Raw genomic sequence first — 13,672 nt, 5'->3', positions numbered from 1 at the left:
CTTGCAGTCACGGACAGCTTCAAATCTAGAAGCATACGCTGTGTTCCATGAGAGGCGATCGAGAGGCAGAGATTTGATTTCATACTGCGCTTTATGGAGTAAACATGATCAAGTAAAAGATGAATGTTCCCCAAAGGTCAGCTACTACATTTTGACTATACATATGGTGGATTAAAAAGATAATTAAATGGATTCTAACGCGCTTAAATATACGAATGACTTTTTTTTTCCTGAAACCAGAGAACAAATATTAGGCCTCATCACAAGTGACTGCATTTCCTAGCATTTAAAACTGAAATGAAACACATTTATGCCAAAAAATACATTTATTTTTTCAGGCTCAGGCAGAAACCATTCGCAACAACCACTTTGGAATGTATTGAGAATTAGAGAGAGAGAGAAAATCACGTGAGAATAATGCAATCAGGGATTATTCACGTTCAATTCCATTTCAATTGCGGAAAAGCATTTGCTGGTGATTCTCCTTTGCACTTAAATGTTATTATGGGCACATGACTAAGTGATCATTTGGCAGAATTCAGCATTGAAAACTGCAACTCCAAAAAAATACGTACTATTTCTAAAATTTAACGTAAATTTTTTATGATAATTTAACGATACCTCCATCAATAAGAAATTCGATATTTATTCCAAAGGGCATTTTAATTTTAATTTACTTAGCAAAAAACACTCCTACTGACGTGGTGTATGAGCCCATTAATTTATTGAATACACAAAAAACTCCACACAATGGTAAATTATGAAATATTTCTTTCATAAAACACAGCGATACATTAAAACCCATGAACATTTGGCAATGGATAATTTTAAACCGTTAAGTCTACAACACAACAATGTTAGTTGAGAAACAATTTTAGACTCAGGTTCTATTTGAAAACATTTTATATATACACTAAATATTTAAAACATAAACTATATGGACCCGTGGTTTGTAAATGTTGCTGGCACTTATTGGAATGCCTTGACTAGTTTCTTCAGTCAACACCATGCATTTAATCACATTGTCGTATAAAACATGAATGGATCCTTTTTTGTGCAATTTCTACATTTTTTTATATTACAATAATCATTGCTATTATATTGGCTTGGCACCTAATTCTACCTGGAGAAGCAAATTTCACTTGTGGAAATGGTAGCAATTTTAGAATATAGAAGAAAAACATAAAACGAACTATGGCTTACAGTCACACAAGGAAAAAATAAATGTTCAACACAATTACCATTAAAAACGTGTTGCATTTAGCATGGTATTAAAAAAATAGCCGCTGTGGAATATATACCAGGGTTTATGGGTGGGTGGATGGCTATTAACCAGAAGTTAGTAAGCACATGGGCAAGCCACATCATGAGAACAACTGACGAGAGATAAACAACAACAATAATGGATTGGACACTGAGAGAAGGCAAAAGGAGCACAGGGGAAGACAGCGGTAGAGATGGCAGAGACACAAAATTAAATAATTCGCAGGCCACCACTCTAACGGAGGGAGTGAAAGAAAATGTGGGAGGCTTTAGCCGGGCAGTGGTGTGTTACAAAAACAACAGCAAACACAAGCACACTATAGCCATGGCTCCATTTTTTTTTTTAAAGCTGGTTATAAAATAAATAACCAACGGAGCGAGTAAACAAATAAGTGCCAAACAATGCGATTTTATTTTCGAGAAGCCATTCTGCCCGCAGCGTTCACAAATGCATGGCCCCTGAGTCTGAAATGACAGCGGGACGTTAAGTCAGGGTACGGCGATGTTTTATTTACTCAGTGGGACACGGATCACAAAGACCCAAGCCAACAGCATGTTTCTGTGCATGCTAGGTTACAAACAAAAGTTTTCGTTTCTTATTTTGTTAAAAGTTTGTGTTTTTATGGACCTGGCAAAAACATTCAATGTAACATGTTCTCTGCACACATGTAAAAGTTCTCGATGAGGAATACCGTAAAAAAAAAACTAAACTTGGCAGGAACCTCATGCAAAGGTGTCTTGAGGGTCAGCGAGTCTTTTCTGTGTGAAGGAGCGTAATAGTGTGATTTATTTATAGATACCCCATAGATGTATAGTCAATATTTACTTTCAATTGCGCCTTTAGTAATCAAAATAAAATCGCCTAAAGAGCTGCTGAACAAGAAAAAAAAATAACAGTTCACAAAACAAATTTAAAAGGAAATGAACGTAAGCTCATTACTTCTCGTAAACATTTAAATAATGTATAATTTGTTTCATGCAATGACCCTCTTACTCTCACCCTTCTCAACAGGTGATCCAATACCGTGGAAGTGATGGCTCCACATCCTACAGAGGAGAGCGTTTAAACATTTAATAAGGGCGTGTTGCCATGGTGGAAGACACTGCACGTGGGGGCTTTGAAATAAAATGCTGTTTTACCGATACATTTGCCCCTCTCATTTTAGCGAGTATTTATAAATGGATCTTCCCATATACAGGGTTCTTTAAAAAAATGTTAACACTTATATGGGACTATCGTTTTTAATGGCGAAAGAATGGATAATACACTGTGACACAAACAAATGTATGTTGATAGCTTCAAAAAGTCAAAGAGTCTCCACTTGTTCGCCATCATTGTCAACACGTTGCCTTGCATCTTCTCCAGGTGGTCTCCAGAGCCCGGAGGCAGCACATTTCTTCGTGGCGTTGTTGCAAATTCTCTTAAGTGTTCACATTTTTTTGAAGCACCCTGTATTGTGGCCATTTTGTTTTTTTTCCTCTTCCCCTACTTGTTTTCTCACTTTTAATTCCGGTTGCGGGATCGGCGTCATTTGACGTCGCCATTGCCACCCGGGCCTCTCCAGCTCGCGGCGCATCAGCCGGCGTTTAGAATTCACCGCTCCGTGTTCACACTCGGACGAGTTCCCCGACATCTTAAGATCGCCTTCTTCGAGGTGCTCCGAGACCACGGCCCATTTTCAAGCGACGGAACGCTTCGAGCCTTTTGGTTTTACTAGATAGTAGGGCCCGGTGGTAGCACGTTTGCCACTCGTTGCAGAAATTCACGGTTCAAAAAGCCAAGCGTCCGCCCCCGGTTATCACTGCGGCGCACACACAACGCGACGCGCCGTCTGCTCCACCGTGCATGGCGAAAGGGAACCTCTGGCGTCCTTCGCGAGAGTTGTGTGCCGGTGTAAGGGCCCGCATTTGCCAACAAAAATAATCTGCACTTTGCTCAATTTGGATCAGACGTAGGAATAACTTGCTCGAGCCAAGCTAGAAGTGCTCTGATACGTGCATTGTCTTTGTGCTGTTCGCCTTGTGGTGTTCCCTTGCCTAACACCGGCGGTGAGACTAGGCCATAAAGAAGGTTGTCTCTGGTGTAGGCCAATCAGTTTCAAAGACAATGCAGATATGTCCATTTGTTGAACTTCTATTGCACCGTACGTAGCCAACCGTGCTAATCGGAGGTGCATGTTTTGCCACAAGTAAGAGTGGTTAATGCAGCCTGGGTGCCTTGTTTTTGGTATCTGTTTGGCGTTTGCACATCTTAACACCTCCTGTTTTATTACCAGAAAGGGTAAAGCCTTTTTTCCATCAATGGCTCCTCTAACTGGCAGACTAATGCCAGCTTGCAGGCCATGTGACCACAGGGACACCTGCCACTGGGGGTGCCCCCCCCCCCCCCCTTTCAAATGCGTTGACACGAAATGCGATGTAAAGCACTCTGAGCCACTCTGGCACAGAGTGAACAGTGGTTGTCTGATGGATAAACTCATCTCGGCCATAAGAATGGATAATTTCCAAAACTAGTTCAGGGCATGTAAACAGGGGATAAGCACCACAGCGTTGCTCATGTGGGCAGTAAACAACAAGAACACAATTTGAGTGGCCGAAATCCAAATCGTGTTTCCAACTGGTATTTATTTAAATGCGGTACATTAATCTCAACTCGTTTATCATTTTGTTTCATTACAGTCGAGGCAGCATTAACAAAAAAAAGAATATGACCCTTTAAATACATCAGATGATCATGGCTAACGAGGGAAAAATAACAAAGTATTAAAACAATTCTGAAAGTCAAAATATGATTTCATGTGCGAGCTGATCAAGCAAGCCCATTGTCAAGGGTGATTCGGTCCTGCAAATGGAACCCTGTGATAGTTCGGTACACAGGAGGTCTTAGGGAGTTCGATCCCAACCCTGACGCCGATATATTTGGAGTTTGAATTTTCTCCCCGTGGTCGCGTGGATTTTTTTCCGGGTCGTCCGGTGTTTTCACTCCACATTTATATACATTTGCACGTGATAAGCCACTTTGTTGAGCTTTCATTTGTGGCCAGGTCGCTTCTGAAAAACAGCTATCGGGCTCAGTGGACCTTACCTGCTAAAATAAAAATACAGTACAATACAGTTTTCTTACGCCACTGCTCGAGGGAGTGCCTCTCGACTCTAGAGAGTATATATACATATTATGTTGTCTATATTTGAATGCTAGCCATTTATCTTTTAAAAGGTGGAAGTACCAACACTTTACTCCACATGCAGCCTGCTGATCGACTGAACGTGGGTTACACGTTTGTGGGTATGCATTGACACTTCTGGGTGGACAAATTGGAGAATATAAATACAATAGATGACAGCCATTGTCTCCTTGAAATACGTCTCTCCACACAAAAAAACAATTGTTTACACAACCCATCAGCAGCACAGCCTTCTGGGAGAAAATGTTTGCAGCACATTGATTCAGTAGAAGCAAACTCTGGACTGGTTTAAACATACGATGTCTCGTAAGTAGAGCCAGGCTTGTTTGAATCAATGATGGTGAACTGCCATATGTTGAAGGCACTACTTATATTGCTATCATTTTATTAGGCAAAGCACTTTTTAGCACTTGAACATTTTTTTTGATATATATTGGCCAAGAAATAAAATGTTGATTACATGACCAAATGAACAAGGAGCGGAATTAAACGGCATGTACACTTGTTTACGCACTGTTAAAATATATCAGCATTGCTTACTTTCCTAATCAAGTGTGGAAATGATTGAGGCACTTTAATTTCGCAGGCAATGCCTGCCACTATATCATGGAACCTTTTCTGGCAGTATCGAAGTTTCGAATAGTTTCTACCCTTTCTGGAAATAAAACAGATATTAATATTATTTGGTTCTTTCGGTTAAGTCACGTCTAAAGATAAAATAATAAATTAAATTAAATAATAGAATACGACGTTTCGATTGCAACACAAGCAATCATCATCAGGTATAATGAAATAGCGACATAATATCTAACCAGAAAACTATAGACAGACATATTAGCAGACAGGATGTCTGTCTATAGTTTTCTGGTTAGATATTATGTCGCTATTTCATTATACCTGATGATGATTGCTTGTGTTGCAATCGAAACGTCGTATTCTATTATTTAATTTAATTTATTATTTTATCTTTAGACGTGACTTAACCGAAAGAACCAAATAATAATTCCTGCAGTCACGAAAGTTCTAAAATTAAGATATTAATATGTCCAAACACCAAATAGAAACCTTTTACAATGAATCAAGTCCTGCATTAACCACACATACTTGCGCTGAACATGCAAAACATGCTCTGACAATATATGCATTGTCTTTGAAACTGGTTGGCCAACACCAGAGACAGCCACCGTGCATTGTCATTGTACTGTCCGCCCTTTGGCGTTCTCTGGTCTGACACTGGTGAGACTAGGTCATAAAGAAGGATGTCTCTGGTGTAGGCCAATCAGTTTCAAAGACAATGCGTATATTATCAGAGCATGTTTGTTTGCATGTTCACCACAAGTACTGTGTGGTGGTTAACGCAGACTTGATTCGTTGCAAAAGGTTTCTACTTGGTGTTTGAACATCTTAACACCAGTTTTATGAAAGACTATAACCTATTGTTAATGTCTACCAGTGTTGAACGCAGAGCCTGCTTCTGGTACAAAGAGACAACACAAATATAGATATTACAGGGGAAAGGTATCCATTACACGTTTGCTGAGTACACAGGCAAAAGCCAGCACGTGGTAGCAGGTGGCTTTAACAATGGCGCTGACTCACCAATCTTTTCACCGCTAACTCACCACTCTTTTCCCAAGCAGAACTCTTGTGCCAGTGAAGGCTCGGTTAAGCTCACTGCCTCTACTCATGCCGGGGAGTTCTGGGTTTCTATCGTGGAAAAAAGCAAAGCAGTTGGTTGCCAATAATGCATTTTAACTTACATAAGCCGTTTCTTAAAACATGTGTCTAAAAAGCTGGGGTTCTGTGTTCATATAAAATGCATAAAGCCTTCAAGCTAGATTCCTGAAATATACAACATAAGAGCCGGTTAAAATCAATATAATCGAATAAAAAAAAGCCAAAACCTATAGTGTTGTTTTGAGAACAAAAACATGAGTGTTCTCTATTTTCAAGTATGAATCCATACCATAATCAGAACCTACAAAAATAATAAGTGATCTTCAACTCCCTAACATTGACAACACTGCTTGATTATAATTATCATTCAATGAGACTCATAATGCCCTACTCAAGCAATGCAATCGTGGCACAGGCAGATGTAAGAAAATTAAATGCATAATGCAATATCCAATTTATGTACGTAAATGAACGAGGTGAATTTCCTGCATAAAAAAAATAACATCACAAAAGGGCTAAAACCGGGAGTCTGATATCTTTGGTGTGACCATCTGCTCAGCCAGTTTAAAGCCACATTGGCCCTCGCCTTGGCCAGCTCCTGTTACATCCTTGGACATGCTACAATGCACATGCACGAGCCCACAGCGCTTTGGATCACTACCCTAACGAAAGGGCCTGGGAGCACACTGGAGGTCACTTATCCTGGGGCCAGATTCACGCGAGACATGGCCAACCTTTGCGAGTCCAATACAATAGCAGGACATCCAACTCAAGCCACCAGAGACTTGTCACACTTTAGAAATGCCACAACCAGGAGACAATCCCAGTGAATTTCAAACACCCAGCCCTATCTCCAGCTAAAGTTTTACTTCTGCTGACATACATGATCCTTGGAGAACACACAAACAAATCTCCCATGTCCCAAGGAGTATTTGCCGACTGGCAAATGACGTCTTGTAGACTTAGGGTGATAGAGTGAATGGCAGACTCTAAAATCCTGAACATTATTGTTTTTGTTTTGCTATTGTTGCGCGAGTGACTGCACGCACTGCTAGTTGGTAGACAAGACAGATCGATAGCCAGACTCACCGAGCACCAGCTGGCTGAACAGAGAAGTAATTCAATTTCCAGACGCGTGTGTGTGTATCACTCCAACACGATGTAAGTGGATCAAAGTAAAGTACCCATGAGGATGTCATCCACACGGTGTGTGGAGAAAGGGCACAGAGCCAGAGCGATGAAAGCCTGCACAAGACACGAACTATTTCTGATACTGATATTGTGTTGTTGTGGTGGCTGTGTGTGAATGGTCAGGCATTACGCAACTCTGTTCTTACACTTCCATGCACATGTTTAGCGATGATGGAAAAAGCAATGGAGGTGCCGTTTCCTTTTGCGATGGTCGTGCGTTCATTGATTGATTTAAAAAAATGGGGGCTTAACACTTTCTGACACAAACGCACGAAGTGTTAAGATATTCAAGCACCAAAGAGACACTAATTACGAGGCATCAAGTCCGCATTAACCACACATACTTGTGGTGAAAAAATGCTAACAATTATGCTTTCATATAATATACGCACTGTCCTCGAAACAAATTGGTCGACACCAGGCTTTGTCTCACCAGTGCCAGACCGAAGGCCGCCAAAAGGCAAACAGTACAAGGACAATGAAAACACCAAGGCATTACTAGCTCTGGGTTAAGCATTAACAAACCTCTTAACGCCTGCATGTATGCCAGAAAGGGGCAAAGGCACTTTTTATCATTTCATATCCTGATACTGCCAAAAAGGGTCCCATAGAGATAGCCCTGCATCAGATTTGTCTTTCAAGTAAGCCCACTTCTTTGCTCATGAAACAGACTGAACAAAATCCATACCTCAGCATTATCGATGTATCGAGATCCATAACACAATTGGACAGGCGTCAGTGCCAAATGTTGAATTCTGCTTTGATGCTTTGATGTCACCCGCCAGTCACTTGCCCATCGGCATTCAGCACCTCCATATCGCTCGCCTAACGCTACCACCGTGAACGTCACTCGTTTAATTCCTCTTCCTCCTGTGAGTCTGCCAGACTGCCCATCTCGCCTCATCCACACTGTCACCCCCCCCCCACACCGCAGGTCACAGCGCTTCTCTTTCTGCGTCTTCCCTCGCAGCTGTTCGATGTGAAAATTCCCTCCCGTCCCGTCTCTCTTCCTGAGCTCCCGTAACCTTGCCCAATTCGAGAGACGTGCTGGCCGTTCATCCGATGCATGTTTGTGGGTGCTGTTGGTTGCTGGCCACTTGACGTTTTTGGACTGTTAAAGACAAAAGGGGTCTCAGTGCCTCTCCTATTTCTTGAGTGAAATAAAAAAAACGCAGAGAGCTTTCCCATCTCAACCGGTCCCAATGCTCGTCTCGTGTTGTTTGAGAAATCCATCACCTCTTGTAGGCAAGATCTTCATGATGCATGTTTGATTGATACTTGAATGAATATACACATATAAACAAACACCTTATCTTGCTGCTTCATGTAAAATATTCTGAACATAAGTGACGCACAGATTGAGAGCTCAAGCTCTATATAGAGGTTGGGCCTTATTGTCAGATTGACCGATGCCAACCAATGCATCAGTATGGTGAATCAAGCAGTTATCCTCATAGTCTCACTAGCGATATGCTGTTTGCTCTATTCTGCGTGAACACAGTGTATACACATGGGTCTTTCACAATGAAATAAGTGATAACTCAGCAATACGATATTTTGAAAGTTAAATGGCCACATCTGGTAAACAGCTAATTTGCGTATCACCAAAGCAAAGTGTGATAATAAACGGATAATGTTGCCATTGCGATGGATGTGTGGGTGTGTTGGATTGCGTGCATGTGTGCCTGTGTTTATGTCTGCATATGCAGTTCAACCTGCTCGTAGCCAATTCATGGTATTCATACACGGCCTTGGCCTCTTCAACTCTTACTTGGCTGGCTATGCCAGCCAGACCCGTGCAGCTTGGGCACCTGCCTAATGATCTGATTAACGTATTTAAGTAAATAAACGGTGACTAAATGTCTACAAACCTGGATTAAGGAACATACATTTGGCACAAGAACGCACTTGTGTAAAGTATAGTCGGCCTTGATACAACAATATCATTCTCCTAAAATTTTACGGCCTTGAATTTAGCGGCTCGATTCGGCTCCATTGATGAAAAATTATTCAATACAAAGTCAGGCATATAGATACAGAATTGTGCAGAGTGCAGAAATGAGCTGCCTTATGCAGATTGAAGCTGGAACAAAAAATATGCTAGACGTCTTTAAGAAGGATGTGTGTGGAACTACACGAGGAAGGATGTTTAATTCATCACGGCAAACTGCTGGCTGATCTTTGCAAACCTCCGAAAAGCCCCTTCACGGTTTTGAAACAAAACGCCGGGAGGGGCAACACATATTACGTATGTCATCATATTGGATGTAAATAATTCAAATACATTTTATATATGGTTATAGGAGTGGATCGAAAGTAAAAAAAAGGATAGCTGGGAGATATTGATCTGTGTGTGTGTGGCCATGTGTCACCAGAGCATGTGACAAAGCAGACTTAAAACAACAACAAAATGACGAAGCTTATTTCGAATGCGTGAGATGCCAAATACACTTTTCTGCATAAAAAAAAACGAATTGAGCCCAGCAGGGAACACAGTTTTTAAAGAATACGTTCGCACTTAACTTCTGCACAGAAAGTGACAACGTTGACAACGTTGACGACATAGTTTGCAAAAATTGGTTATCAAGTGCCATTGTCATATTTTAATATTTTGTAGTAATTTCTCCAATTTAACTTAAATTGTGCTTTCGGCAGTTGCATACGCATTAAAGACTTGCTCGTAAGAAAAGACACCACAGAACTACTTCTGAGACCTCTTAAGGGGACCTATTTTATCCGCCCACTACAGGAACACTGCCCCACATATTCTGTCACGTACATACATTATTTGTGTGGCAGTTCCACCGATAAGTGTTAATTGTCTGAGTTAGCATTTTGCCAATGAAGTACAAAACTTATACAACAAAAATGCTACCTGCAGCGATTGGTGGAGCAGGCTGAACCAATCAACTCACTCGACTCGAGAACCTGGTTTGTCGGTGGCTACTCTAATTGCACCCCAAGATGTCATTTTTTGGACGACTGTGCTACCCAGCCACCCCTACTTGGGTCATAGTTTACATGGCCGTTCCTTCAAAACATTAAGCTACTAGTGCAAGCAATGTGGGAAGAAAAACTGCCAATCGCACATCTGTCTACACGGCCACAGCCGTGCACACAGGACATGCGACCGTCACCATGGATCGATTTACGACGCAGAAACTGGATTTACGGCGCATCTTCCGACACGACTCTGAACGCATTTGAACAGAGTCGGTCCGGTTTCCGACGTTACTCGGCTTGGATCATTTGTTATTCTCAGCTGGTTTTTTTTGCAGATTCTTACCGATTGAACCCTGTTAAATATGGCTTACAAAATTAAATAAAATACATCGGCAAGTGATGTTTCTACTGTTTTTTACTATGGGAAAATAGGGGTCTGCTTTATGACGATGCGATTTACGACTGGGTTTCATACCCGTCAACCCCATACGGTTTACCCGTATTCTTGTACGGGGAAATTGCGTTTTCAGATCCATACGGCGTACAGCCGTTACAATACGGGCGACATTTTTTTTTTGGTTTATTTGTTTGTGTTTCTCCCTTGTGATGGGACTTTGTAGGATGAACGTTGAGATTTATAAGGGCACTGGGTAACCAATACAGTCTGAATTGGTCTGTAATACGGTAGGGGCACCGATGAGGGATTGACAGATATGGGGTTTCCACAAAATATTCGTGTTATAAAAGCAGGGACTGCTTGTATTTAGATCTGAACCGACTGGGAGACAGCAGACATCCACTGGTTCATCAGTGGAATTGAAACCATTATTTTCACCCTTACTACATCATTATAGTTTTCGTCATTAAACTGAATATTGGGGCAATGTACCAACCAACTTTGTGGACACATATTGCTCATATTTGTTTATTCTAACTTTTTAAGACCTAAAGGCTTCGGAGATAAACCATGAAAAGGAAACGAAAACAAAAAGTATGCACTCATCGCACACATTTTAAATGCCTGAGAACTGCATTTCTACCATCACTATTGCCATTTGCCGTTGAGGCAGTCTTTGCTTTATGGGCTTGCCACATGCTGGGACGTACAGTCTCATCCAGCTTGCTCCATATTCAGGCAATGCATCTCTGCAATAAAATGTCAACCTGCTCCTTGTTCTTCAGCACCCGGGGAGTCTTGTACTGGTTAGGACTGGCTCCAGATTTCTCGAGGGCATATTTCTTGAGATCCTGGAATGCCCCTTGGTGGATCAGGTTTACCCGGGCTGGCCCGATGCTGCCTTTGTTGCGGAATGACTTGTACACCGCCGACTCTTCCTGCAGAAACTGATCGAGCTGGGGACACATGCACAAAGAATAGTGAATTCGTATCGTTGGTTGAGAAGCAGTCGTATAGTTTGCTGTATGTTACAGGAAAAGGTAAACGCTCAGCCATGCAATTCCTTGCTCATACCACGGCTGGCGAAAGGTCCTCTATCAGACGATACTCTAGAAAGCTCCTTCTCGTGGACATGTTATCTATCAGACGAGGCTCTAGAAAGCCCCTTTCTCATTGACATGTTTGACCCACTCTCTCACGCTGGCCAGACATCTAGGAAGAAGTGACAGTGCCCACACTGTAGCTCACCACGCTGCTGCTGCTGATTCACTGACTGTGGTGTACCCATTTTTACTGCTGGGTGCAGAGAGGCAGGGAGATTTAAGAAAAAATTTGATTGTTTCAACTGCCAAGCCAGGAGATCGAACCGGCGACCCCTGGATTGCAAGTCCAGTACGTGTGTTAACCATTACACCACAGCAGCGCCTCTGTACGTTATGGCACTAGTTCTGGCCATATTATTGTGGCCGACATAATCATACACTCGCAAATCACATCCCATCCATAGTTGACCAAGATAAAGATAAAAAAAAAACATATTTGCAATCTTACATAACTTGGTGCTGTCTTGTACGCAATACTTTGTGTATGTGATGTGTTCTGCCAGCCTTGTTGTATTATTTCTGCTGGTTTGTTTCATGTTGACGCACGACCTTGTCATTCAGACCCTGACCACGTACAGTTGTTTTTGGATTATTTTTTTATTTTTTTATTTTTCTGTAACCAAGTTTCTATTCTGTAACCAGGTCCCCATGTAAAATGAGCAGTTCATTCCCAATGGGTTTTATCTTTGGCAAAATAAACCAAACCAAAGATCCCTCCAGAGTTGGTAAAATTAATACTACCCAGTGAGGCCGCACAATTTGGTCAGAAGTTAACAGTAGTTTTCCTTCGCTGAGGATAGACTGGTCCCTGCCACAGTAACACGGAATCATCACCACCCCCTTAGAACTTTCAAGATATATTAAAAATCAAGATCAAGACAGCATCATGGCCAAAGCCGTTGATGTCACCATCCCTTGTTAACGTTTAACACAACCAAATGCACATTTCAAAGTGGGGACAGCACTTGGATTTCAATCAATGGGCTCCTATACCAGTGCACTCTGATCAATTCCTGAATAATGCAGTTAATACTTAAGCAAGTTATGTATCCCCTCAGCAATATATAACATTAAAATACATTTCTTCAGGTAGAAAAAAATTACAGGTGACACGTTCATCAAGTTTCCGTTGATAGGAGGCAGCTGTATGAGCAATGTCTGAAGCGGTTGTACCTTAACCATTTAATCAAGTTAAATCAGCATTTGTAATGTATACATAAATCTCACCTTGATGGTGGAAAAGGTTACAACTGAAACAAACCACAGTGTTTTAAACATACACCAAGCTCTCGTAAGTGCACATCTTAAAAACAAATAAACAGGGAAACCTTGTTTCTCTTTTCATCAGATAAATATTGGGTTCCTTTGACTTCCACGAACACCTCATAGTGTGGGTCAGAAGTTCCTGCTGAGTTTCCTAAAATAAGAAAACAAACATTGAATACAAATGCTTTTAGGCTCAGAGAAAGGAATACACATCGTCGTCATCATCAGCAGCAGCAACAATTGCAAATGTATAATCATCATCATCATCATATCAATGCAAATATATATATTTAGCAGTGCAAGAAACAATTACCTAAATAACCACTGAGCAATGTTGTATTGTACAAACTAATCACTCTTCAATACATGTCTATTAAGTGAATGTGAAAGCTCAAAAGTGTTGTTATGCTTGCCAGCATAGTACAAGTGCAGAATGCATGACATTCATTTCCTTAAAATTATGTGCGCTTTTTTTTCTTCCAATTGCATCACAATTGTGCTATCGGCATTATGTCATGAGACGCAACATGAATTTGCATCTCTTTCACCACAGTGCAACCCTTGTTTCTTAGCGAATGACCCGCAGAAGCTGATATCACATGACACTTCTAAGACTCATCAAAGTGACGTCTGTTCAACACGACAGG

At 41.3% G+C, this 13,672-nt stretch overlaps 1 protein-coding gene across 3 annotated transcripts in view; it reads right to left on the bottom strand.

The window, feature by feature from the left end:
- Positions 1 to 5,303: 5,303 nt before the first annotated feature.
- Positions 5,304 to 13,672, bottom strand: part of GHDC (GH3 domain containing) — a 36,095-nt gene continuing 27,726 nt past the window's right edge. For all 3 annotated transcript variants that reach the window (XM_078872302.1, XM_078872304.1, XM_078872303.1), the window contains exons 10-11: positions 13,088 to 13,176; positions 5,304 to 11,612 (exon numbers count right to left, since the gene is read on the bottom strand). In XM_078872302.1, coding sequence (XP_078728428.1) covers positions 11,391 to 11,612; positions 13,088 to 13,176 — 311 coding nt within the window. In that variant the 3' untranslated portion in view covers positions 5,304 to 11,390. The remainder of the gene's footprint in view (positions 11,613 to 13,087; positions 13,177 to 13,672) is intronic.

This window comes from Lampetra fluviatilis, chromosome 34, assembly GCF_964198595.1.
Source record: "Lampetra fluviatilis chromosome 34, kcLamFluv1.1, whole genome shotgun sequence".
NCBI lineage: Eukaryota > Metazoa > Chordata > Hyperoartia > Petromyzontiformes > Petromyzontidae > Lampetra > Lampetra fluviatilis.
Note: the sequence above shows the minus strand (reverse complement) of the source record. Positions and strands in the feature narration are given on the sequence as shown.